General features: G+C 45.1%; 2 protein-coding genes across 9 annotated transcripts; both read right to left on the reverse strand.

Moving 5' to 3' along the window:
* Nucleotides 1–321: 321 nt before the first annotated feature.
* On the reverse strand, nt 322–17,624 carry map7d2b (MAP7 domain containing 2b). 8 transcript variants are annotated; one of them, XM_034571716.1, is made up of 17 exons: nt 17,470–17,624; nt 16,535–16,618; nt 16,179–16,220; nt 15,109–15,269; nt 10,360–10,522; nt 8,146–8,235; nt 6,952–7,041; nt 6,263–6,357; nt 5,872–5,945; nt 5,531–5,739; nt 5,312–5,450; nt 4,654–4,834; nt 4,433–4,537; nt 4,044–4,107; nt 3,438–3,582; nt 2,678–2,967; nt 322–2,587 (listed from the first exon to the last, which is right to left on the reverse strand). In XM_034571716.1, exons 1-16 carry the CDS (start codon nt 17,504–17,506, stop codon nt 2,682–2,684), a joined length of 1,965 nt encoding a protein of 654 aa, XP_034427607.1. In that variant the 5' UTR covers nt 17,507–17,624; the 3' UTR covers nt 322–2,587; nt 2,678–2,681. The 8 variants fall into 8 exon arrangements, with proteins under 8 accessions (XP_034427607.1, XP_034427606.1, XP_034427605.1 ...); XM_034571715.1 differs by having other exon boundaries at nt 2,678–2,946; nt 6,263–6,381; nt 17,470–17,623; XM_034571714.1 differs by having other exon boundaries at nt 6,263–6,381; nt 17,470–17,623.
* Nucleotides 17,625–21,553: 3,929 nt separating this feature from the next.
* eif1axb (eukaryotic translation initiation factor 1A X-linked b) lies at nt 21,554–27,529 on the reverse strand. The gene is made up of 7 exons (XM_034571770.1): nt 27,378–27,529; nt 26,639–26,722; nt 24,641–24,744; nt 24,378–24,428; nt 23,573–23,654; nt 23,219–23,310; nt 21,554–22,888 (listed from the first exon to the last, which is right to left on the reverse strand). The coding sequence occupies exons 1-7, from the start codon at nt 27,391–27,393 to the stop codon at nt 22,883–22,885; spliced, it is 435 nt and encodes a 144-aa protein (XP_034427661.1). The 5' UTR covers nt 27,394–27,529; the 3' UTR covers nt 21,554–22,882.
* Between the last annotated feature and the right edge of the window lie 62 nt (nt 27,530–27,591).

Below are 27,591 nucleotides of genomic sequence, written 5' to 3' on the forward strand. Positions count from 1 at the left end.
AGTGACGATGTGACTAAAACATGAATTAGTTTATTTTTATTCATTCGTGTGTTGACTGAAAAGATCCCATGTGTTAAATTCTAATCAATATCTTCAGCTGTTTAAGTAAAAGTTCCTTCCTCAGGCCAGTTTTTGCAGATCAGTTTTAATGTCAGTGCAGCATAGAGTCGATAAACAGTGAGATATAATGAAATAAAAGTGGCTGCGTTGAGCCCTGCACGTCTCTTACTGTGAAACTCAGAGACTAAACTTCACTCTGTCACCTGCCTCCTGTTTCCCATTATCACACATTTCTTAATTCATCCAGTTCACCGACACAAATGGCTTGATGAAGTTTATTGTTCTTTTTCAGCAGTTATCCATGCACCACGTCTACAATGATATATTCCACCAAGCTGCAGTGTCACAGGGTTTAAGTTATATGAGGATAAACATTATGTCCTTTATTTTTTAAGTCTTATACAAGGGGACCCAGGAGACCCTCTTACAATGAGTTTCAGCAGAATCCGGAGGACGTGGAGATGCCGACAGGGGGCCGGGGGGGGGGGGGGGGGGGGGGGGGGGGGGGGGGGGGGGGGGGGGGGGGGGACAGGAGCGTGAAAACGTAAAACAACGAGCTGAAGGTTGCAGCAGTGACGAGGAAACACTTTTGTTTCTTCAATGGTGCAGGAGCTGAGACCCTTTTCCACGTCAAGAAGCTTTTTACGGAAACTCTCTTTGCACTTGGATCCAACTTTGGTTCCTCGCCCTGAAAAAGGTCTGGCTCCCAAACAGTAGATCATACTTCCACCACCACCATCTTTCTTTACACATTCACATACAGGATTATGAAACGAATGAGTACGATATATATAAATTCAAACAAAGGAGGTGAGGACACAGAGGGAATCCTCAGTATTTTTGGGGGAAGGAGTTTACATTCTACATTTACACACATACTGAACATGTTGCATGTTTAAGGCTGATTCTAATATTTTGAGACAGATTTAGGCCAAATAAACTCAATCAGTGACATTTAGAACTGAAGGAATGTTTTTTGCACCAGACTGAAATGAATGAAGGGAATGTGATTTAGGTTAAATACTCTAAACTTGGTGTGAGTTTAGGGGGGGATGTAGACTTATTACCCAAGTATATCTAAAATCCTGGTTACAGCCCTGATCGTCCACACTTCTGGGGCCCCTGAGGGCCTCTGCCTGGAATCCAACCTTCCTATCACATTGTTGCGTCTCTAGTTTCTGGATCTTTTCTGGCCTTTAAAACAGTGAAAGTGCACATGCTGGATGAGACAGATCCTGAGGGTGAAGCACAGAGGACGTTTAAGGCCTCGGAGGTGACGAGCTGAGCGTGAACGCTGCTTTAACACACCAGTCTATTGTGAATCTGTGAGGTATACTTTAGTTTGGGGGATGAGCGGAGGCGGAGGTGTAATCTTCTTGCGAGCAGTGAAACACACAACTACCGGTAAGTGCACACTATAAAACGCAGCTTGCGTGGTTACAGTCAGTGCCGGACGAACACACAACACACTGTGTCAATATTTTCCTGATCTGCAAATAAAAATACGAGACATTGTTTTCCCTTTTCCCTCCTCGTCTTCTTCTCCACAAAACGTCCATCAGTTAAGTGACGAGCAGCAGAGAAACCGAAGCTACAGGCTCTACATGTTACTGGGCGACAGCAGGGTTATAATATCAGCTCTTGGTGGTTTTCTCCAGCATCGGGACGACTCTACAGAGGACACACTGGGTTTCATAGAAGCAGGAGTCGCTGTCGGCAGAAGAGCAGGTGAGATAAACACACGGGATCCATCAGAAACACTGAGAGGAGGAGACACTCCCACACAGCTACAACCACAGCTTCACTAACTAGTCCTCACTGAAGATGCTACACAGGATTTACACAACAGCGTCTGTTTTACAGCTCCGGAGGAACAGAGCCGCTCCCTGTTCCTACGATGACGGACTCCACCACCCACACACATCTATTTACAGAGTTTTTACAAAAGCAGGGAGATTAAAGCAAATGATACTCGAGTGATGGTTAGAGGCAACGCATCTGGGCAATATTGGTTTTAACTGGGTCGGGTGTAGAGCAGATGTCCTGTTCACACTCAGAGGACAGGACGGAACTAACAGCTCGTCCACGGATCAAAATCCCACGGCAGGAACCTTTGTGAGACACCTTACATGTAAAAACATGTTCAATCTGTTAATGAAAACAGGGTTAATGTGTGAAGACTTTACAAGTTACGCTTCTAAATCTTAGGAAACGAACAAAGTTTAAGTTCAGATAAATAATAGTCATTTAACTTTCCTAAAATTCCCCTTCTCAAATGGACATCTGCTTCTTTTTGGTCGCACAGTCTTAAATATACTTCACATCATTTGCACGATTCAGTCAAACTCTGTTGTGTTTCTAAGAGTCACTGCGAACATGTGGCTGAAAGCTGAGCAGTAATGAGCGCGGTTGATAATACAGATGAGACATCAGCTGCTGTTGCTTGTGATGTGATGATTGTTGTAGTTGCAGACGGAGGTGACGGTCTCTTGGTTGCTTCTGGCTCCTGTCGGCTGCTGAAAAGGCCCTGAGAGAGAAAAACAAGACCATGATGAGTAAACTGTCTTCGCCTCTAAAACAGCCGGACTGCGTCTCCAACATCTGTCCTTGTCTTTACCCGACTACTGGACGTCCAGTTTGCTCGGGCCGATGCTGTGGATGAGCTGGGTGGATTCAGAGGCGGCGCTGTACGCTTGAATCAGCAGGTTCTTGTTGAGGTCTCCGACCCCGCTGCCGGCCTGCAGCTTTGGGTAGGGGGGCGTTTGGGCACCATGCGCTCGCCCCTGGGGGTCCAGGTCCATCAGGTGCTCCAGGGGGCAGCCCTCTGTCCCCTCGGTGACGGGCGAGAACTCCTGAGCGCTCACCTGCTCCTCCCTGGACACGGGGCTGATGGAGACAGATGGAGAACTTAAAGAAACGATGATGACAGAGACACAATATTTCATTTATTAGCACTTTTCAAAACACAGCCGCAGTAAAGAATTTATATTGAGCCACAGAATGAGATGTGGGAGAAGAGGAATCTGTGTTTGAACCAGGATTTCTCAACAAACGAAGCTTTCAGTTGTAATAATCTGCTGAAGTTCTTTGTCATATCTACTTATTTACTTTACGTCTTATGTAAATCAATAATTTGATAATAAGGATTTGGATGATTGATTTTCTCGCTTCTCTGGGACAAAACAATTAATTAACTGTTCAATTAGTTGTTTGAATTTCAAAATACACTCCAGGTATTTTGTGTTGTTAATCTCTGTGAAGCACTTTGTAAACCTGCTTTTTGAAAAGTGCTACAAAAATAAGGTTTGTGGAGCATCACCTCGGTGCAGACAAACTAAAATGAAGTGGAAACATATGAGTAAACACACGGATCCTACCTGACGTCCATTGACTGGACTCCGTCAGACAACTCGTCCACAAAGCTCTTATTCTCCAGGGGCCCCAGCGTGATGACGGGGGCCTCAGCCGGAGTCGGGGCGTCTTCCTCCAGAGCGGCTGCAGCCTCGGCTCTCATGTCACATCCTGCAAAAACACAGCGTTTTGCTTTGTCACTGTCGTTTTGTTGTTACAGACGAAAGAGAAATCAGAGTCGAGACCAGCATCAAAATCGAATGAGTTCTTTTCTGACCCATAATGCATCCTTCCACCAAGGTTAGTAGATTCCAAACAAACTAACTAACCAACAAAGAGACGGGGGTGAAAACACGAGTGTAACTAAAGACACCTCAGGCCTGAGAGTTCATCAAACCCTGCAGTATACTTGTGCAGTTACAGCCAATAAGCACCAGGTGGCGCTGTCCCCCTGCACGTGTAACACTGCTGAGTCACACTGCAGCGGAGACTGATCTCATTCCCTTTCATATAAAACTGATTATGATGGAGAAACAAAGAACAGACGCTGTAGGAGATATTTAACACCCAGTATAATAAAACGTCAAGAAACGAGTGAAAGAGCGACAGAAATAAAAAGGTCGAACATTCACCTGAGGAACCGGAGGGAGGCTCCACTTCACTCTTCCTTGTTCTTTTCATTATTTCCTCAATTCTCTGTAAAAACACAATAAATACAATACATTTCTTTACATTTAGTGAGTTTACTGGAGCTTTAGGTCAAATTAAATGATTTTCAGCAGCAGATGGAGACTTAGTTTCCATAAAATTGTCGATTTTCATATATTAATATAATGCTGAATAGACATGTTTTCAGTTGAGTTTTTTTCATGACAGCTGAAGATCGCGTGATATGATGAGAAGCCTTGAAACGACTTTGTGTTGGGATTTATATATTTATGTGATTGTGTTTGTCCGTGTACATTTGGAGGCTGTGATGACAGAGAGTCTATTAAAGCAGATCAAATCCTCTCTGCGGTACCTTCTTCCTCTGCAGGCGCTCCTGCTCCTCCTGGATGTGCAGCAGCTCTCGCTCCTGTCGCTTCCTCTCGGCCTCTTTCTGGGCTCGCAGGAACGCCTCCTCCCTCTGGAATAAGAAAACATCCGGGAACGTGAGGGACACACACTTTGAGTTTCTGTGGCTGTTCTCAGGGTTTCACCAAGTGAAATACTTCTGACAGAAGATAGAGAATCTGAGCTGACCTCTCTGTCCAGCTGATCCTGCATGTCCTTCCATCTCTGCTCCTTCTGTCGTCTCTCCTCCTCCTCCTTGCTCCTCTTCTCCTCCTCCCTCCTCACTCTCTCCTCCTCGGCCTGACGCAGCGCTCTCTCCTGTCGCTCCTTGGCCTCCTGCTGCCTCCTCTGCTCCTCCTCCGCCCGCAGCCTAAAGTAACACATGACAAAATCACCTGTGACATTTGAATCAGCCGGAGACAGAAATCTATTCTCTGCACATATTCTCTGAAACAGTTTTTCATGTTATTAAATGGGATGATTTCTAGAAAATACACGAGTGTGTTAGAAATGGAGCTGAAACCTGAATCCAGACTCAAAGCAGCAACACACCAGATGATGTTTTGGACATAAGTGATTAATATGATGAGCAATAAGGGGGCAAAGTAGATTTAAACAATAGTTATTGTTCATTGCTTGTCAGAAAAAATAGATTTTTCATTATTTATGAACAAAAAAACAACATGGACTCAATTGTAAATCAATAAAAAAACACAATTGTCACATCAAAAACAATCATTCATATTTCACAGATGTCCTTTGTTCTTTTCTGTTTCACACAAGTGTTTGGGAACGAGATGATGCAGAGATATTATCCCATGACAAATGAATTCATTCTTCCACACACCTCTCGTCCTCCAGCCGTTGTCTCTCCTCCTGCTCCTTCTGTATTCGGGCCAGACGTCGTCTCTCTGCCAGCAGCCTGGACGCCTCCTCAGCGTCTGTCGTCCCACCAACACTCCGGCCCGTGGGTGTACCTGGAGACTCTGGACATGAAGGAAAGGCGGTTGAGTCGGCAGGTGGCGCAGAAAAGAGAAGGAAAACGTGTTTGACCCTGTGGCGTTACCTGCATTCAGTTCTCTGCTGGTGGATTTGGGGATCCTCTTCTCTGAGGTTTCAGATTTGGTTGATTTCCTCTCCAGGGTGCTGTGACCTTTGACCTCAGAGTGACCCCTGTCGTCAGTGCCGGGGGTGGTGGCTCTCTGTCTGAGCGGAGAGGGCGGGAACTGTCCAGGAGAGCAGGGCGACTGAGCGCGGCTCCTGTTCGATCTCACCCTGAAAACACACACCACCACATCAGGTCATCCGGTGTGTGTGTGTGTGTGTGTGTGTGTGTGTGTGTGTGTGTGTGTGTGTGTGTGTGTGTGTGTGTGTGTGTGTGTACGTGTGTGTGTGTGTGTTTCCTACCGTTTTGGTGTAGCCGGGCCTTTACTGTTGGCCCTGAAGGAAGAACTGCGGACCGGTGTGTTCGGCGTCTCACCCTGCAAATCAGATTCAATTAATATTAATAATAATCATTTCACATTAAAATAAACTGGAGAAATCTGGACATATATTTGCTAAAAATACAGTTAAAATTCATACATATGAGATTATCTTTAATAATTCAACCACAATTTAATCTATTTTACTTTATTTTACTTTATCTATAATAATATTACATTTCTACATGTATGGATCAATATAAAGGAAATGCTCAGTGTTGTTATCGACATGTATCTGCACTGTCATGGTGTGTGTGTGTGTGTGTGTGTGTGTGTGTGTGTGTGTGTGTGTGTGTGTGTGTGTGGTGCCTCACCGTGGGTGTTTTGGCTCTGGACGTCTCTTCAGAGAATCCAGCGATGCTCCTGCGGTTGGAGGAACTTCTGTACGGTCTGTGGTTGTTGGGGGAAGCTGTTCGATGGGACACAAAAGACACTGATGGATCACAGACCGACACACAGACACAAACAGACACAAACAGACACACACAGACCAACACACAGACCGACACACAGACACAAACACACAAACAGACACAAAAAGACCAACAGACACACACAGACCGACAAACAGACACACACAGAAATCAGAAACACTCGTGAGTAAAGAAGAAAAAAAACCTCAACTCAAACTGACATTTTACTATTTCAATAAAAAGCTCTCAGTTCTTGTATCATATGTTCCTTCCTCTTAAAAACGTATGTAATGGACATCGTTAATATTTTAATATTTCCTATAAATGACAATGATAATGATAAAACACATCAGCTGCCGCTCCTCTTTTCAGCCTCTGTCTCATTTCAAATTCTCCTTAGAAGACGAAGCTGTTTGTGAAGTTTATCCATCATTTGTATTTATCAAGGAAGTGAAACCAGATTTTAAATAAGGTTGGTGCATCAGAGGTTTATACATCGTTTCTATACATAAAGGTTTTATATGTTATTTACAAACAGGACTTTTAAGATGAGATCTTCTTGCACCTTCTCATCTTACGACTGTTCTCACCTCTCTCCGGTGAGTGGAGGGCGGCTGAGGAGCTGGAGAGCTGTTTGCTCATCGGTGGATCCATTGTGGGTGGACACAGGAAATCAACGACTGATAAAAAATGTATAAAAAACATCACAAATCAGCACCACAGACACACACTGCACATGAGTGTAAATCACAAATACGTCCAATAAACGTCCTGATCCTGACAAACACAGAACTGCTGCACACACAGAGAACAGCCCTGCCGATCGATGAGCCGCGCATCGATGATTTAACCTTGGTGATGTCAGACAGAAATGAAGCAGCAGAACACAGAGCGTCTGTAACCTGCTTCATCGTGAGATGGAGGATGAGCATCTAGAGATGCAGTCCCATGAGACGGAGAGGAGAATGATTCGTACGCACGGCGCCTGAACGCACCGTCATGGCGTCCGGAGAGAAGAAGAGAACAGCCTGTGTGTTTATATTGTTTATATATAAAGTAATGTACAATAATATAGAGGAAGTGTCTGGAAGAGAATGTTGGTATAAACAAGAAACATGTTTAAAAATGCTTTTATATATAAAAGCAGCTGTTTGGGAGGGGACAAAATGTCTGGTGTGTGTCTGTGTGTAGGTTGGCTCTGATGGATTTCACAGATAGTGACAGGGTGGACGTCTGGTATGATGTATGGTGTGTGTGTGCATGTGTGTGTGTGTGTGTGTGTGTGTGTGTGTGTGTGTGTGTGTGTGTGTGTGTGTGTGTGTGTGTGTGTGTGTGTGTGTGTGTGTGTGTGTGTGTGTTCCCTGTTGAGAATATTATGTATGCATCACTAAACACAGCTCTGGGCCAGGAACACAGGAAGTGGAACAGCCCTTTGTAATATAAGGATGGGGGTGGGGTAATGGTTGTGTGTGTGTGTGTGTGTGTGTGTGTGTGTGTGTGTGTGTGTGTGTGTGTGTGTGTGTGTGTGTGTCTGTGTGTGGTGGGGGCTCCAAACCAAACACTCGTTAGCCACAATGGAGACAATGAGTGGAGATGTGAATCTCTTAGAGACTTCATAACATCACTGTAAAGACACTGACCCTGCATTGACCTACAGACACACATCACTGAACACACACACGACACAGACGTCCACAGACATGCAGACACAGGACCAGCTGCAGGTGAGACAGCAGGAGAGGTGGGGGGGGGGCGTGGCACACAGAGAGACATGTGGTCTGTACCGTTACGGGATTGGCTGGCACTGGGAGCGGCGGGAAGCTCATTGGGCTGAGCAGAGCCAATGGCATGGCAGGGCGGGGTCTTAGGGTTACCTGGGCAGCAGGCGAAGCACAGCGGAGAAAGCAAAGCGTTACACACCCACGCACACTCCAACACACAACACTCCAAACGCACCTGCATCACACACACACACACACACACGTACAAACAAGGAGGAGAACCGTGGGATGAACCTCACTCAACGCCACATTCACACCATGAGGAATTATTATTATTAATGTTATTATATTATTATCAAGTCGGACAAAAGTAGATCAACGATGTGACGTGAACAACCTGACACAGCTCAACAAACCCATCAGGCAACGAGAAGAAGGAAGAACTCTGGAAGTTCACACCTTCACCAAGAATATCACCATTTCTGGCCAAGTTCGGAAAACAGGTGAAAACCAATTCCCGAGTTCATCCGTTAACGTGGATCCGCTCAAAAATATAAAGGATTCCTCCAAAGGTCAAACTCCACGGTTAACGTGAACCAGAGCTGACGCAAGGTAAGCACATTTCCTCGTTGTGCGACTAATAAAGGATTATCTTAAGTCTGGTAAGCTCTTCATTTAGTTTGTGAGAATCCTGGTCCAGTGTTTAATCTCTGCACCTTTATGGACACAAGATGGACATTCTGACACGACGTCTGAGACGCCATCAAGAGGAACCTGACCAGGAACCAGCTCCACTCAAATTCTGACCTTAAGGCAGCGGAGGACGAAACTCAGGTGATCGCCAACGTTCACAAAGCACACGAAGGTCAACACAAACTTCCATTGTGTCCGTGCAACAGTTGCAGAGAGACAAGTCAGACGATCCCAGGGTTCATCCAGAAGGGACCATGCATGTACACATTTTACAGAAATCCATCCAATAGCTGGAGTCTGGACCGAAGTGGTGGACCAATCAGCTTGCTGGACATGAACGTGATGCCATAAATGTTTTGTAAAGGTAACAGATGTTTGAAAATATCCACGGACCCTAACATCAAACTATGACTATGACACCTATGGGTCATTCGCTTGATGGTTAGAAGAACCACATCATTCTCTGATAGTTTCTCTGATAGTTTCACGCTCTGCTCATGAAGCTCGTGGCCAAGAACGAGTCTGTTGTGATGCTTTCGGCTCCATGAAGGAATAATCGGATAATATCACAGCACAGGTTTCAGAGTCGACGGCCGAGCGAACGAGAAAAGACGCAGCTTTTGCTCATAAACGCTCTTTGGTGAGTCTCTGTCCTTTGATCGAGCTGTAAGATGAGAAGCTGCTGTTTCTGCTGCAGTGGGCACAACAGATCCCAGAGCAGCCTCTCCGCCTGTCAGCCGGGCCGGAGCCAGACCCGCTGCTGGGTGGACCCTGATCCCCGGTCAGTGCCAGGGCGGCGAGGCCTGATGGTGAATAATTGATGGCGTTATGAATGCACCACGGGATCTTGCAACAAAGCTGGTGGCGCTCGCGGCCGACACGACAGAGGCAAAGACCTTTGTCGGGAAAGACGACGTGATGACAACAGAAGAAGAAAGAGGTGCAAAAGAAGAGCGATGGATGTCGGCACAGGAAACATGTCGCACTCGGTCTGCGCGGCCTTGTTGTCGTCAAGGTTAGATGTGTAACTCCTCTGGGATTTAGACCCGTCTCCCATATTGGAAATAAACACACACATGCACACACACACACACACACACACACACACACACCTGTAGCACATTTACAAGACAAAAGATGAGCAGCAGCTGACGAGCACAGCTCCAGCGACTGATGACACAGTGAAGTAAACACTGATGAGATTTAGAGACAAAGCGCTGAGCAGCTCCTGCACTGCAGCCTCCCCACCCTTTTCCATCCTCCTCTTTTCTCCTGCTCCATCTTCACTTATCCTCATTTCACCTGCTCTTTTCCCCCCCAGCCGTCCTCCTCCGCTTTGTCGTCTCCACCCTTTCATCCCATCCCCCTCCTCCTCCTCCTCTTCCCCCTGACCTCCAGACCTCCTCCCCGAAGCAAACACCTCTCCTCCCTTCTCCTCCGCTCCCAGCCCCCATCATCATCATCATCGGTATCCACCCGTTCGGTCTCCCCCGCTGCACATCTCAAACCAACCCTCCACTGACATCATCACAATCCTTCTTTTTCCACCATGTCATCAATAGAACCACCTCCCATCGTACTCACCCTCTACTCCATCCGGCGGTCCTCCCCACGTCCAGCGTTTAGGCCTGTTCTCCAGGTGGTCCTGAGCATCCCCTCCTCCTCCTCCTCCTCCTCCTCCTCCTCCTCCTCCTCCTCTTGTCTCGGCTCCCCCAGCTCTCCGGCGGACCAGGGCCTCCAGCCTCTCCTGCTCGTTGCGTTCAGAAACAGGGAAGAACAGACACTCTCTCACTGAGCCATCGCTACGGCGACGGGAGGCAGGCGATGCGCTCGGAGACGGCTGCGCCATGGTTACCGCATGCAAGCTGCAGCCTCGCCCCTCCGTGCTCTTCACACTCGTCTGGTGGTGGTCACCAGCGCTCGATCGCCCGCTTCTGTCACTCAGTGATACATAATACAGCAGCTCTCACTCTCTCTCTCTCCAGCTGCCGCTCCCTCTAGGTAGCACTGATTCCTTCTCTCTCTCTCTCTCTCTCCTACCTCACAATTGTTCACCCCACCCTCTCTCTGTCTCTCTCTCTCTCTCTCTCTCTCTCTCTCTCTCTCTTTAATGACTGAGTCCTCCAGACGGGAGGGGACGATCAACACACACACACACACACTGGGTGGATTGGATATTGATACTGGTTGCGTTTGTTTTATCTCCAGTCTCTCTCTCTCTCTCTCTCTCTCTCTCTCTCTCTCCCTCTCTCTCTCTCTCTCTCTCTCTCTCTCTCTCTCTCTCTCTCTCTCCCTCTCTCTCTCTCTCTCTCTCTCTCCCTCTATCTCTCTCTCTCTCTCTCTCTCTCTCTCTTTCTATTTTATTATTCAATGTCTACCTTGTTGAAAATACCTCTGGTCACCCAGTTACCTTTAAGAGAATCCCCTTGTGGCTGCTGTGGTATTAATAAAAGCTTTGTAAATAAAGTAACATCTCGATATCGACCCACTTAAATAAAATATATATATAGACGTATAAGTATAGTCGCCTTCCTCCGTCTGATTTGTATATAATTATTTTGCGTTAATTGATGCCTTGACGTTTTGATATTTATTTAGTTTATTACCTCGACCAAGAAGGTTGTGTTTCACCTCCGGTGCGGAGGAAGCAGTGTGGGTCTGAACGATCATTTATCATTTATCTTTAACATTGTGAGATAAATACATTTTTCAGCACTTTCACTGTTTTCCCAGGGAAGAATTCACAGATCTTGATTTAAACAATCAGGCACATTTCAAGAACTGATATTTACACATGTGTGAAATATTGATGAGCTTAATTGAATTAAGCTGCTGTGTGTGTGTAATGGTACGATGTAAAGCGTATACATTGCTCCAGAGTGTCGTCTGTATATAAAGGATGGAAAGGCCCACCTCAGCATTGTTGAGGGGGGTGTTGCTGAAAGTGCATGCAGAGTCACGCACTGACTGCAGGAGGGAGGAGAGACGAGGGGCGAAGTCGAGACGACGGATTCAAAGGGAGAGAGGGAGGAGGCAGAAATGTAAATGGAGGTGGGGAGGGATGGAGGGATGGAGGGAGGGATGGAGGGATGGAGGGATGGAGGGAGGGATGGAGGGATGGAGGGATGGAGGGATGGATGGAGCAGTAGAGGGGGAAGGAGAAATAGAACAGATCAAATAAGAGCAAAGACAGAGAGAAAAGCAGGATGGAAGAAGAGACTGGAGCGGACTCAGGACTGAAGGAGAATCACATACCAGTGCAGTGTATATTAAATATTAAGTTTGTGCAACATTACACAGTTCCTGCATAGAGATATGAATTTGTTTTATTTATCATGAATCAATATTTAATTACAAAGGAAATGTTAAAGTGTTTGTTATGGTTATAATAAGTATAAATAAATACATTTCAAGAATAACTCCAATCATTAATAATGAAAACACTCAGTAGAGCTAATTTCTGTCAAAACTGCACCAAATTAAACACACTCATAGAAATGAGTCCTTTAAATATATCTGTGTATGAATATTGTTTTCATCAAGATCTGTGAATTATTCTCCACCAAGTTCCACGTTCATTCACTTCTTTTTGTGTAATCCTGCTGACAAACCAATGAACAGTCGAGGGAATAGCCTGGTAGCACTCTATATGCAACATATTCAACAGAATATTAATATCTAATAACTATTATATTATTATATTGAATTCACAGTTTGAATCATTCATCAAACCAAATGTCAAACTAAACTGAATTGTTGTTCCATCTTCAAACTACACAGGTTTCCTAACTTCAATGTGTTATTTATCTATTTATACCATTTTTTTATTCAACTTATTTGTCCTTGTTTCCAGGTGTTTTCTAATTTGATTATATATTTATCTGTAAAACATGGCAGTAATACTGAGAAATATCAAAGAATAATCTTTTCAATAAAAATATATAAAAAATTGAATTTGCTGCTTTATATTATTTTCAACACAAAAATATAAATAATAATAATAATACAAATAACTCATATTTCAGATTCAGACACAAACGAGCAAAAAATAAATATGCCCATTAAAATAAAATATTAAAACATGAAAATGTGCTGAGATGAAACAGAGCTGCAGAAAATACTGAACGATTTAGGGCAAAACAGATGAATGAAAATATGAATGATCGAAAATTAACTGTTCAAGTAGCTGCAGTGGTTTTATGAGCAATAACCTTTGACATAATGAATTGACAATAAAAGACTAAATGAACATGATTTAAACTCAGTTTTGATGATAAATGAAACCTTGTGTTTTCTCTATAAAACCTGGATCATATTGATTCTGTTGTTTCCTCCGTCTGTTCCAGGAAACAGCAGTGATGTCATCTCCCGCGAGACTGACCAATCATTAAGTTATGCATATGAGTGTGTGTGTGTGGGGGGTGTTAGGATGCAAATCAATAGACCCAGTGACAACCCCCCCCCCCCCCCCCCCCCCCCGAGGACTCTGGACTGGTTAATTTCCACAGGAGCTAATAATTTATGCTCGATGTCAAACTGACAGAGCTCCTGCTCAAACACAGCAGATCATTCACGATGGGAATAATAATAATATTAATAATAACCTGAGTCAAAGCTTCTCGACCAACTGAAGCCGAGTCATGACTCGAGCAGAGCGCTGAATGAAGTTTGTGTTTCAGGCTCCTGCAGCAGAGAAAACACTGAGGCTTTAAATAAACGGCACGTTTCTCTCGATCTCGTACGTTTGGATAACTCACACTCAAACCTTCAATGAGCTTCTGTGCACGACGAGAACCTGCAGCTTCTGTCCTCACGCTCGTACACACAGAGGCACGATGCATCTCCACTTCCTCCCACCGTCCAGAACTGAAGCCAAAATATCGCTGAGTTCACTTCCCAACACACCCAGTGCGTCCGGAGACCACTCACATGGGGAGGCGGTGCATGTGACCTCACTCTTTTGGCTGTGTGAACGTGGGTGGGTCCTGGGTCACATGTGAGGGACCTCTGACCCGCTATGAATCAAACGTAGGTCGATGTTCACGCCTCTCAGTGGCCACACCTTGATTGGTTTTTGTCCACCGCCACAATATCTGTTCTCCCCCCCCCCCTCTAATGTGAAGCCTGAATGAAGTTCAAAGTAAAAGAAGTTTGATGTTAGGGTAATTTAATCTCTTCTGCTTAAAGTCTGAAGACAAACCAAACCCTTCCTGTCCCAGCTGGTCGGGGGACAGGAAGTCATTCGAGTGAAGAGGAGAGAGGGATCACTGATTCTGATTTTCATCTGTCCAGTGTTTCCCTGAGATCCTTGAACGTCAACAACAAACGACAACTACAGAGTGATGAAGGTCAGATGAAGGTGAAGAAGACAAAGTGTTGTCATATTGACCTTCAGCTCAACTGTTTCTTAAAGTTATGATCGTCACAATGATGTCGTATAAATAAGTTCTTTCGTGGAAATTCACAAAACAAGTGGATGATGTTTTTCACAGTTCACTGAGCTGCACATCTGAACATCACACGTTTGAATCATGGCTTAAAAATAACTGATAAAAACATTCTTATTATTGTGAGTCGTTGTATTTTCATGTTGTTATTAAATCACATTGTCAACAAACCAGGCCTCTACTAGAGACACATCTAAACACTTGGTTGTGTTCACTCTGATAAACAAGTTCATGATTTGATGAGTTTGGTTTTAAATCGTCAGAACTTGTCTTTAACGATATTTGACACTGGAAACTTGTTCAGATCCGTCCTGATCTAAATCATAAAAAGCAGATCCAGCAGCAAAAGAGTCTTGAACTTCTTTTTGTTCCATATCAAAGTTAAAAAAGACGTTTTCAGACATAAACTCTGGAGAATGTCCACAAGACATTTTCTGGAGTGTTTCTCATATGAAGAACGCAGCAGGAGATTTTCAGGAACATAAAGATGCTCAAGTTTAGAGAAATAGTCATAATGGTCTTTATTTATTTCCTGAATAAGACCATTTAATAGTCATTATGGTCCTGAACTCAAATCATTCCTCATCAGGAATTATGGAGCAAAGTATTTTACAGTATTTAAATATTTAGAAATGTGTAGTTTGTTTATATGGGACAGTGGTGGCAGCTACATGTTTTGCCTGCAGCCGCCCGTGTCGCCCATTTCTGAATCCACCACTGCATAAGTGTGTTGATATGAAACATTGCACCTTAGGTAAGATCATGTCAAACTGTTTGTGTCACAAACTGGTCTACAGCCTGTGGTTCAGCCTCACTAACAAGGCGTCGTTCTGTTCTCCCACCTCCTCGAATGTAAAGTGAAAGCCTCGTCAGCGTGACCTCTGACCTTTTCTGCCTCTTGCCTCTGCCGTCTCTTCCCCTCAGCTGCTGCCCTGCGCTGCTGCTCCTTCCTCCTCTGCACCTCCATCTTCCTGCCTCGCTCCACGGCACTGCGATCCAGCTGCTGCTGCACCCGGCGCTCCTTATCACGCAGCACCTCCGTCAGCTCTGCGCGCGCACACACACACACACACACACACACACACACACACACACACACACACACACACACACACGAGTTTACACTAGTAAGGTTGTAACTTTGGAAGGTTTTTACTTGAAGCTTCAGATAAATAGTGTTTGGATTCTTCTAGAGGTCAGTTCGAGCCGAGCGGATTATTCCAGCAGGAAAAGACCATAACGACTCTGAGCTAATGTTTTAAGACGGACTTTAAAAACTGTGAACTTCCCCTGACTTCCCCTGACTCCAGTGGCAAAGAGACATGTAAAGATATTTCTCTATTTACTTCTCTCTTGTATTTGCTTCTTTCTTTATTTGTTCTCTCCGTCTTTTCCTCCTTGATTCACCTTCTTCTGTCTTTTGTTTCCTTTTGATTTAATTCTGCCCAGAGCTGCAATTATTAGAAAATAAATTGAAGAATCAAATGAAAGAAAACTCATCGGAAGCTGTTTTGAGAATCAATTCAGAAAGAAATCTGTGATTAACAGGTTTCTATTACTAAGATTTAAATATTTTGACGGTTGATCAGACTAAACATCGGAAGACGGAGGATTTAAGAAACTAAATAATTAAAAATACTAATAACACAACAGATCAAATGAAAATATTCAGGACCTAAGTGTCCATTTTCCAACTAGTCCTCTTCATAATGAGTATTTTTACCTCGGGTAATAGATTACATTCATTGCTTGTACATGATAAACTCAGTTAAAGTCAAATCCATTGATTTATATAAACTGCCACAATCAGTAGATTAAACAACATCCTCGACACTTTATTTATGTTAATATTACATTTTCCACAGTGGTAAACAGGAAGTGTGTGTGTGTGTGTGTGTGTGTGTGTGTGTGTGTGTGTGTGTGTGTGAGGCAGATGAACAGGACAGCGTTACTCACCTTGTGTCTTCTCTCTCTCTTTGTTTAACGGCGGCCGGGCGTCTTCAGGCAGGTGAAAGAAAAATGTAGAAATGATTTGAGCTTCTTGACGTTTGTCACGTTGAACATATGTTTCTTACTCAGGGCTGATGTGGTTTGTGTGGTTTGTGTGGTTTGTGTGTTAAAGTGTAATTATAACCTCCGCAGACCTCAACCCGAACAGATGCTCTTAAATGAAATACCTTTTTATGTGAAGCATAAAAGCACTGAGACTAAAGTGGAATTCAACCAGGACTTGGGAGGTGACTTCACATCCTGCTTTATATTCTGGATTATGACGACAATGACAGTCCATCAAGTGAGGATTAGAAGTTTACCTGGGGGGCTGCTGTGATTGGATGGCGATCGGGAAGGTGAAACTGGCCTATTGGCGAGCTGCAGCGTGGGAGGAGGGGCCAGCGCTGTGTTTATGGAGAGAGGAGTCACACATGATTCATGCAACACTGGCAGACACGCAAATACAGATGAAAACCTGCAGCTGTGGACGTGACTCCTGCTTCTGTCTGTGCACGACTCATCCAAATGCATCAACCTGCTGGTCAATGAGGCCTTCAGGGTCAGGTGTCGGTGTGGGACAACCGAGTGGAACCCGCAGCCAATTTCTTATATGTTTTATTCGTGTATCTATCAAGACGACTTGAAAGCAGCCTGAGAACATCCATCGACTCGCCTGCATCCTGCCCACAAACACACTCACACACATGCAGCCATTATGCAAATACATGCAAAACCCAGATGAGTCTCCAGGGTCCAGCTCCGCTTCGTCTTCACTCAGAATTACATCACAGACCTAAAGGAATGAGCTGAATCACAGGTTCAAAGGCTGTTCCTCCCCAATGCAGTGGAGGAGTGAGGCACATGAGGATGATGGTGGATGGAAGCTGCTGAATTCATGAGGAAACAACATCAGCCTGTCAGTCGGTGCACAGGGAGCCAGTGGATCGTGTGATAATATCGTTCAAAAGAGGAAGATAGACGTTTAAATAACAATGAGAAGAATTTGCTGTGTCCTACAAATGACATCACTGAATTCCTGTGTTACAACATGTGCAGATTTGAACAGGATTTCAGGAGAGGATGAGCTCATCAGCTTTTGGCATCATGCAGTCTAACGTCATCTGAACAAATGGAAAACACGTTCAATATTTCTGCAGATTATATAAAATGTCAGAGTCAGACTGAGGTGTTACCTTCTGTGCGCGCGAGTCAATCAATCACATCTGCAGGGAGACATGGGACATGTTGTCCTCACCTGTCATGTCGGCGCAGCTCGGAGCCACTTGGGTCATTTTCACGGTCGTCGTCGGTTTCACCAACCGGAGCAGGAGCTCGTCAAGCCCGCAGAGGAGAGCGGCTGCTCGGGCACGATGACTCGGGAGGAGCCGGAGGAGGGGGGGGCAGTGACGGAGGAGGGAGGAGAGACAGACGGAGGATGGGAGACAGACAGATGGAGGGAGGGGAGACAGATGGGGGGGGGGAGCAGCTCACAGCTCGGTTTCTGAACCGTGTTTTATTTTGAAAGATCCACTATTTTAAAACCTCAACAATTGAATTGCTGCAGGTGCACGTGACAGAAACGAGATGAGAGTAAACACTGGCGCGCGCTCCAGCAGCTGCTAACGATCGCCGATTCACGCGCATGCATCATGCACGTGCATGAGCTTCATACGACGTCATTGTGTCACACGGAGCTTTTCTCCTTTGATTGAGGCACCTCCCCTCTTCTTTGATTGAGCTTGAGGCCCCTCCCCTCTCCTTCGATCACGGTGATCAAAGGAGGAGGGTGGGAGAAGAAGAAGAAGAGGAGGTCCAGCGGAGGACACTAATGCACCTTGACACCGGACAGAGGAAGAAGCAGCTCTGCAGAAGAGGCCGTTAGACAGCTGAGGCCCAACTTAGTCTCAAGAGCAGTTTGGAACTGCAGGAGGGAGCTCAGTTCCTCATCTCGAATAAAGATGAGCTCATAACAAAGCAAACCAAGGGAATTGCTCACTGTCTCCAAACCATGGACATGAACATTCGCACAGAGGATGAGGACGAAAAACTGTTGGCAACAGTTCAGGATCTGCAGGAGAGGGAGAAATCTCTGAGATCTGAGAATGGAAACTACAAACTCCTGCTGCGTAAATCTCAGACAGAGAATGAACTTCTGTCAGAAGACATTCACACTCTGAGAGTGAATGAGAAAACTCTGTACAAGGCAAACAAGTCCCTCACCAAGGAGATGGGACACCTTGAAAGACTGAGGGACACAAATGAAGGTGAGATCCACCGACTGAGAGAAGAGGTGAGTGCTCTTCAGTGCTTATTAGATGATGCTCAGGACGTCCTCCGGGACCGAGATGAGAAAACGTGGGAGCTGAGCCATGTGAAATCTCTGATGGACAAAGAAAAGGAGGACGTCCAGCAGTTGATGGAAGCACTGCGTGGTCGTCAGGAGCATGACGAGCTAGTCACGGATTATCTGACCGAACTTGAGTCCCTGAGAGAGATACACGCCAAAGAGAACGAGGAGCTGAAGGCGGCGATGGAAGAGCTTCAGTCCGATCTGGAGGAGGCTCTGCTGCTCATCTCCGATACAGATGAGATTGCAACAAAGCAAAGCGGGAGAATTGCTGACCTGAGCCATTACATAGAAGTTTACATGTGCACGGACGATATGAAAAGCTACCGTCCGTGATGAGGAAACCAGGAAGCACAGCTGCTCGTCTTCACAACAGACCTGGGAAACCGAACTCCACCGAAGACCTGGGCTTGTTCGCCTCGGTGAACCGGTGCAGCTGTGACCTTTAACCTTTCAACACTGATCTCTGATCAGTTCGCCTCCGAGTCAAATTATACATTCGTACCAAAGTTGAAGAAATCATTATTTTTGAGGTGTTTATCTTTGCATGAAAAATCAACCCACTTGAAAATAGATAAATATATATGTTTATGAAATGGAGGCATCATAAGAAAAGAGTCGAGTATTGTTCAAGTGCATCAAATATAAATACAGCATTTGAGTAAATAATACTACAATGTTTATATTGTCTTCTAGATGGTTGTGTTTATCAGTGTCTCTCTCTCTCTCCCTCATGTGTCTGTCTCTCTCTCTCTCTCTCTCTCTCATCCCTCCTGTCTCTCTCTCTCTCTCTCTCTCTCTCTCTCTCTCTCCCTCCTGTGTCTCTCTCTCTCTCTCTCTCTCTCTCTCTCTCTCTCTCTCTCCCTCCCTCATGTGTCTGTCTCTCTCTCTCTCATCCCTCCCGTCTCTCTCTCTCTCTCTCTCTCTCTCTCTCTCTCTCTCCCTCCCTCCCTCCCTCCCTCCCTCATGTCTCTCTCTCTCTCTCTCTCTCTCTCTCTCTCTCTCTCCCTCCCTCATGTCTCTCTCTCTCTCTCTCTCTCTCTCTCTCCCTCCCTCATGTGTCTGTCTCTCTCTCTCTCATCCCTCCCGTCTCTCTCTCTCTCTCTCTCTCTCTCTCTCTCTCCCTCCCTCATGCGTCTCTCTCTCTCTCTCCGTCCCTCCCTCATGTGTCTGTCTGTCTCTCTCTCTCCCCCTCCCTACCTCTAGGTCTCTCTCTCTCTCCATCCCTCCCTCATGTGTCTGTCTGTCTCTCTCTCTCTCTCCCTACCTCATGTGTCTCTCTCTCTCTCTCCCTCCCTCATGTGTCTGTCTCTCTCTCTCCCTCCCTCATGTCTCTCTCTCTCTCTCTCTCCATCCCTCCCTCATGTGTCTCTCTCTCTCTCCCTCCCTCATGTGTCTCTCTCTCCGTCCCTCCCTCATGTCTCTCTCTCTCCCTCTCTCCCTCCCTCATGTCTCTCTCTCTCTCTCTCTCCATCCCTCCCTCATGTGTCTCTCTCTCTCTCCCTCCCTCATGTGTCTCTCTCTCCGTCCCTCCCTCATGTCTCTCTCTCTCTCTCTCTCCGTCCCTCCCTCATGTCTCTCTCTCTCCCTCCCTCATGTCTCTCTCTCTCTCCCTCCCTCATGTCTCTCTCTCTCCGTCCCTCCCTCATGTCTCTCTCTCTCTCTCTCTCCGTCCCTCCCTCATGTCTCTCTCTCTCCCTCCCTCATGTCTCTCTCTCTCTCCCTCCCTCATGTGTCTCTCTCTCTCTCCCTCCCTCATGTGTCTGTCTCTCTCTCCGTCCCTCCCTCATGTCTCTCTCTCTCTCTCTCTCCGTCCCTCCCTCATGTCTCTCTCTCTCCCTCCCTCATGTCTCTCTCTCTCTCCCTCCCTCATGTGTCTCTCCCTCTCTCCCTCCCTCATGTCTCTCTCTCTCTCTCTCTCCATCCCTCCCTCATGTGTCTCTCTCTCTCTCCCTCCCTCATGTGTCTCTCTCTCCGTCCCTCCCTCATGTCTCTCTCTCTCTCTCTCTCCGTCCCTCCCTCATGTCTCTCTCTCTCCCTCCCTCATGTCTCTCTCTCTCCCTCCCTCATGTGTCTCTCTCTCTGTCCCTCCCTCATGTGTCTCTCTTTCCGTCCCTCCCTCATGTGTCTGTCTCTCTCTCTCTCTCTCTCCCTCCCTCATGTCTCTGTCTCTCTCTCCGTCCCCCCTCATGTTTGACTCTCTGACTCGTGTCAGAGTAAACGTTCGAGTCCCAGCGGTGCTGTTACGTCACAGCTGCAGCAAACAGAGGCTGCTGTGATATGGGTCAGTGCTGTTTTCAGTCTGCTCACACATGCAGGTCCACTGAGTCATGACTGAGGCAGCTCTATAAATAACTACAATATTTACTGTAATGGAAATAAACCAACGTCGGATCAATAATGAGGACACAGGGATTGTGTTGTTCACAGTGAGCAGAGCTCAGGATCAAAGATTTAAATAAGAACTATGGTAATTCCTTAAAACATAAATATTAAGAGTCCATAACATCTGAATTACGAAGAGGGTCTGAAAAGTATAATTCATCTTCATTAGCAGATCAAATAATGTTGAGTAAGACATTTAAGCGATTTGTCTTGGTCATTAAATTATGACCTCGTACTGGGAATTATCAGATAAAAGCCAATTGAAGCAAAAGGTAAATTAAAAACAAATTAAATTAAGTTTTAGTTTTTTCTCATGATTGTGGGGACTGATCATCTTCAGACTCAAAGTCCTGAAAATAAGAATATTATGGGAAGTCAGGAGAGGAACAGAGCTACGGACACATCAGCTGGTCTGACTCTCACTCGAGGTTTGTATCTCTTCTGTTGATGAGGTCAGACCTGTCGTTAGTCATGAAACAACCTGTGGCCCCGGATGAAGGTCGAGGGAACTCCAGAGCTGCAGCTCTTTTAGCTGCAGCGCGCCACCGTCAGAGCGGCGGCACAGCGACGTGCGTCAGGCAGCTAAAAAACACTTTTGCCAGCTCGGCCGAGTTAAGATCTTTATTGGAAACCAGCCTTCAAACATCATAGTACAATTATTTTTAATTCAGAGTTACAACAGCAACAGGCCCCATGTGGTCTAGAGCAGTGGTTCCCAAACCGAGGTGCTGGGCCCCCTCTGGGAACATGGGGAGGTTTCCAGAGGGGGAGAAGAAGAAGATATATAATATACTGTATATATAATCAATTTGCCAGAGGTTAAGAGACGAAGTAAGACAGACGGCACAGCTGTGAGGTTTTACTGGTGTGTATCTGTGGTGAAGAGTTTGGGAACCGCTGCTCTAAAGTGAGAGAGCTGCCGATTGGCCGAGCTTCACTTTGTGTTGCAGCCGCAGAGCGAGCAGCGAAGAGGTCAGAACATTAGAGGAAAAAATAAAAGATAAAAAGAGACAGAATCACGAACAAGGGAAACAACAGAAAAATACATTTGAGTCTTTTTACATTTGCTTCTTTTCTTTGCCTTCATTCGGCCGAGGCTCAATTCAAAACAAGCAACTCGTTGACTGTGATCCGTTGTCGGTGGAATATTAGGTCAACAAAATGAAAAACCATATTATCTTTCTCATATAATTAAACAGCCTTCAAACTGTCTTGGACTTTATGAACTTGTCTAACAGGCGACAGCTTCAATGACAGACTGCAGAAAGAAGAAAAACACGTAATAGTTCTGTCTTTTTATTGACGAATCCAGAGATTCTGTACTTGATGCTAAATTCCACATAATGTGAAATGAATATAAATACATTTTTAAAAGATGACGCATTCGGTGTGAGATACTTTGCAGTCATGGTGTCGACAGGGAGCGAGTGTTTCGGCTACAAAAGGGAAAAAAAGAACTACTACTACGAGAATGAGATTTTCTGTTGACGTGAGAAGCAAAAAGGTAAAAATCTAGCAATGCTCCAGATATTCTCCCCGAACATGAGGCTGGCGATCAGCCTGCTCTGATTCTACAGTCCAACGGAATGAATTACTGCATCGTCATCAGGGAGCAGGTCGCCCGCTGCAGCGCCCTCCAGTTGCTACGGGTGAGAACTGAAGCAGCATCTCTTCTTCATTCAAAACAACTACATCTAAGAACTGATGCCCCCCCCCCTCTGTGAAATGCACTTAAAGTTCTTCAAACAACAAAGACGTCTGCTGATGGTAAACAACCTGGGGTAAATCGAAACATACTGTGTTAATAAACTGTGCTGGATTGGCAGAGGCTGATCTTAAGAAAAAATAATAATTATTGGTGCGGTGTTTCGGCTCAAAATATCCCAATGGGAGCATCTCTAGTAAAATCCCACCTTCCCCCTCGAGCAGCGGGTCTTTAGATCTGGAAGGAAAAGAGCACAAACACAATTACTTTAAGTTAGGTTCTGCATTTTTAATTTATTGGGATTTAAAAAGAAATTATTGGAACATTATCATAGTTTGTGTTTATTTTGAAACACTAAAGCAGGTTCTGTGGCTTTTATTGTGTTTGAGTTGAGCTGTGGCTACATATTTATCATAGATTAATCGTTTGTGATCATTTAAATATTAAGATAAGATATTTAAAGTGAAGTCATTACAAATTTGTTTTGCCCAAATGATTATTATTATTATAATATATTACTATTCTTTATTATTTAATAAAATATTGAATAAATGTAACGGGACTCACCTCATCAACCTCCTCATCATCATTTCCAATGTCGTCGAACAGAACCTCGTCATCGTCTCCTTGCCCATACGGATCTGTCTCGTTGATTTTGGCTGTGAGAGAAAAGACAAGGATGAGAAAACAGCCAGAGTGAAGCTGCTGCACGTTAGAGGATGACCTCTGCTGTTAGGAGTCAGTTACTGCATCTGTTACTTCACAGCTCCTCAACCTGAAAGAATTAAACTACGAGCTAACTGATCTGGACTGAGGACGTTCAGAGAGGACGTTTAAAAACAATCTCCAGTCTTGTTTCCCGGTGGTGAATGGATGGATCCAGGCGCAGTGGATCCAGTGGTGCGGGTGTGTTGGACTCACCGTGCTCCGGCAGCTCTCCGTAGGCTTTCAAACTACGAGCCTCTTCTGCAGTGTACTTCAGGATGACGTCAGCTTTAGTGTCCTGAAACACAAGTTGTGGTTAGAGACGGAGGCCGAGGGCAACTTGTTTTACAGATTCTACAAACAGAGCAAAGTTCTGAGGCAAATACCCAAAAAGCTTTCAACTGGTTTGACCCATTAAACCATCGCATCATGTGAGTAGGAAACGACTTGGTGGACAAAGTCTGATGCTCACAGATCCACATCTTTATCTTTCACCCACATTGGCTTGATGATTGGCTCATTTATTTTAAGTCCATGTAGGATTTTTAAAAGTCATATACAACATTTAATAAGTACCACTACTGTGAATGGCAGGCTCAAAAATATATTAAAGATAGTTGTAAATACATTTCTGAGCTTTTAATAACTTCTCATGCATTTAAATAAGGGAATCAGTCATTTTTTTTAAGACCTACATTTGTCCTGATAATAAACGAAAAGCTAAACAACATTAGAATATGGTTAAAAATACAAACGAGGTACAAAACCGTGCAAATCACGAGACAAAGACAATTTAAAGAAGTGCTTCAATGTGACATTCCAAAATAAAACAGATTCAGCAGTGGAGTGTGAACAGTAGTTTAAATGCCATGAAAGCAAATCTAGACCCAGGTACGATCTACGAACAGACCAACACTTTGATTTGTACAAACAGACGTTTAAGTCCCATGAACACAGGCTGTATTTGTGATGTGCGAGGGTCAGTACAGCGTCTGTTCTGCGTCGTCAGTGACCAACACACCTGATAATCTCTCAGTCCGACCAGGATGATATCTGACGTGTTAATCCAAACCTGGAGAAAAACAAAGCAACGCAAAGATTACACCTTGTGCTGTACAACAACACACTGCACTTTGTGACCTCCACACACACACAATTGAGGCCACGCTGCCACATTAATGGCGGCTTACTGGCCATTGAGGCCACGCTGATTCAGCATTATGTCCGGGGGTTTCCTGTGTGCTGCTGGGGAAAAGGTGCGAGGATTGCTCGGGACCTTCCTACCTTTTTCCGGAGTTTTCCTCTGATGTGGCAAAGCCGCTTGGTGCCATCGAAGCACATGGCCTCCAGTCGTCCGTTCCCCAACATTTTAATCACCTGAGCGTATTCTGAAAGACACCAGAGAGCAGGGGATGCTTCAGTCAACACCATGATCTCTTCCAGTCGCTCCAACAAACAAATACAACATCGGGAGATTCTTGCAGATGTTTCAGATCCAACAACAACACAGAGAAGTAATACATCATGTCCTACTCTTGAACACGCTGGGTGGTTAATTTAGGAATGAACGAGTCATCAATACAGATAGAATAAGAAATTGAGTTTCCCATGAAGTTTATAGTCATTGAAATTGAATTTATTATTTCTATTCTCTAACTGGAGTTACAGTTCACTGCGTTCTGAGGAGGAAGGTTCTACTGTTACAGCTCAACAGAAAAGAGGCCAAAACAGAGAGGAGGAGCCTTTGGGTTCGAAACGAGTGGAAACATCATTATTCTGGTCTTAGAATAGATTTTTTTTTATTCACATGACATGCATGCTGCACAAAACAAGATTAGCACCGAGGCAACATATCAATAATGTTTGACGTCTTCTACGATCATATCGTCTTGTTTTTGCAAATATTCTGATTTTAAAACACCTTTTGATAAGTTCAAGTTTAAATTGTAATAAAAATGAAACAGCAGCATCTCGTTTTTCTTCTTCTCTTGGTTATAAATTTGTCTCAATGACGTCTCCGCACTGGGCTCATGTCCCCACTCGCAGGGACTTCAGCAGCACTCAGCGCTGGTGGAGCCGTTTCCACTGGAGGTCAAACGGTCTGATCAGTTTTTGTTCCTCTCTGCAGCACAGACCTGAAACCAACTGTCTGACAGTCTCCATCCAGGGTAACTTTTAAATCCAGATCGATAATTTCATTCACAAGTGCCTTAAACTGAACTTCTTTAAAAAATCTACAGTCATACCATCATTGTACTTTATTATTTGACTTATTTCAACTTTTTTTTAATTCAAACCGATTTATTTGTATTATTTTTTGCCTCTTAATCTCCTGACCCATTTTTTGGGCTCTTTTTTGAATCTCTGTGTAAAACTGTTCTTTTTGGTTTTAATGCGATGTCTCTTAATTCTGTCTGTTTCTCATGTCCCTGTACAACACCTTGAATCTACCTCTGTATGAAACGTGCTTTATAAATAACACTTCTCACTTGATGAACTGCTCGATGTTCAGGCTGTAAGAGGTTAGAGAACGATAGAACCAGGTAACAGCTGGTTTGGTGCGACTCAGTCACAAACCCAAAGACACTTGGTTCACACTCAATCCAACATATTCCCGTTTGAGAAGATGAACAAAAGAAGGTGTTTGTGCTTCTAGTGCTCAAAATTAATTAATTGCCAAAATTGTTGCCTCCAAATTGTCAGTTGGTTCACACACAGTTTACATCTCTAATCAGATGTACACGTCTGAATGCTTTTTCCAAATTTTTCACCACCGTTTAATTACAGACCAGAACTTCTGTCTGCTTATACCCGAGTACAGGAATGCAAACAATATAATAATATGATCACCATCAGCCCAGTTTGTGCTGCTCGTGCATCAGGATTCATTCCAGACACGGGTCACGGTTCGTTTCTCTAAAAGGTTAAACAAGCAATGTTTGAAAAAAAACATTGTGACTCATGGGAAACGAATTAAAATGTGTTTTAATGCTGTAATAGACTGAATATTAAGTCACAGGGATGGTGAGACACGTGGTTCTTGAGATACCTGCAGACTAAAGGTGTTTTGAAACGACCTCCTGGGCCTTTCAGACCTGGTCCCTTTAGATACGAGATGATTAACCTCATCTGGAGCCACGGTGACTACCAGATGTCCTACAGTGACCCGTGTGAGGGTCTTCGGACCGAATCCAAAGAAGGGATTCTCGTGGGTTTTAGACGGACTAAAGACCGGAAGTGGTGGATCTCTGGAGTCACAGCAGACTCTGAACCGGGACTCACCCTGTCCGTCCTCCTTGAACACCAGCTCCCTCTTCTCAGACTCATTCTCGTTCTTTCCACGTCGCCGATTCTTTCCTCCTTTACCTGTAAACACAGACACGGGGATTTGAGCTCAGGCTGCACATTCACTCATTCATTGTCATGGGTTCGACTCCGCGGACCACAAGTCAGTAACTAGAGCAGCGGATCTACTTGTCATGGATCTAGAGCCGCCGCACGGTTAGCATCACCTGTTTGAATGAGGTTAGCCGATAAGACAACGTTGCCTTGCTCATGGGTCTCGCGTGAAAGAGACGTCACGTCACATGGACACTGACAAAGACCCAGCGGCCTCGAACTAACCCGGTTACCCGGTCACCGCTGTTATCTCGGGTGAACTTAGGATAAATAAAAATGTCCCGGGCCGGACCGGGGTGGGGTTTAACTAGCAGCTAGCTAGTAGTAGCGTGCTAGCTGTGGGAGCTACACTGACGAGGAGCTACAGAGTTCATTAGTAAGTGGGTTAACTCTAACCTGACTACTAACTCAGCCGGACTAACCACGTGTTGGTTCGGTGTAGCTCGGACAGACCCGGGTTAGAGCGCGGTGAACGACTCTGGCCGCGGTGCTAACTAGCTTTAGCCGCTCGGTGTCACGTTTTCACTGCGTGTGTCCGCCGCGGGATCGACACAATCAGAGCTCCGGAGAAACACGCGCACGCGCTCACACCGACACACACGAACACGCGCGCGGGCCTTACCTTTATTCTTGGGCATGTTCCCGGACGCGGTTCACGTGAATCCCACAGAACCGAAACAAGAGGAAGAGTTTAAACCGACAGAGAGAAACTGATCCAGCTAGCTACCGCTAATTCACACGGACCGCTCTGCGCATGCGCTCCGCCACGTTCAAACTGCCGCTGCTTTATTGAAACGGGGTTGGTTAACAGAGACAAACCAGATATTGAATGAATG

The sequence above is a fragment of the Hippoglossus hippoglossus genome, chromosome 20 (genome assembly GCF_009819705.1).
Source record: "Hippoglossus hippoglossus isolate fHipHip1 chromosome 20, fHipHip1.pri, whole genome shotgun sequence".
NCBI classification, from domain to species: Eukaryota; Metazoa; Chordata; class Actinopteri; order Pleuronectiformes; family Pleuronectidae; genus Hippoglossus; species Hippoglossus hippoglossus.

Excerpts from the sequence above, each read along its gene's own strand:
- map7d2b (XM_034571714.1), bottom strand. The coding sequence starts at position 17,506 with ATGACCCAAGTGGCTCCGAGCTGCGCCGACATGACAG. Across the intron at positions 7,042-8,145 it reads TGCCAGCCAATCCCGTAACG|TCGTTGATTTCCTGTGTCCA; the intron begins GTACAGACCACA and ends ATTTTTTATCAG. Across the intron at positions 4,108-4,432 it reads AGCGCCTGCAGAGGAAGAAG|AGAATTGAGGAAATAATGAA; the intron begins GTACCGCAGAGA and ends GTGTTTTTACAG.
- eif1axb (XM_034571770.1), bottom strand. Across the intron at positions 24,429-24,640 it reads GAGGAAAACTCCGGAAAAAG|GTTTGGATTAACACGTCAGA; the intron begins GTAGGAAGGTCC and ends GTTTTTCTCCAG. Across the intron at positions 23,311-23,572 it reads CGGAGAGCTGCCGGAGCACG|CCAAAATCAACGAGACAGAT; the intron begins GTGAGTCCAACA and ends TTTCTCTCACAG.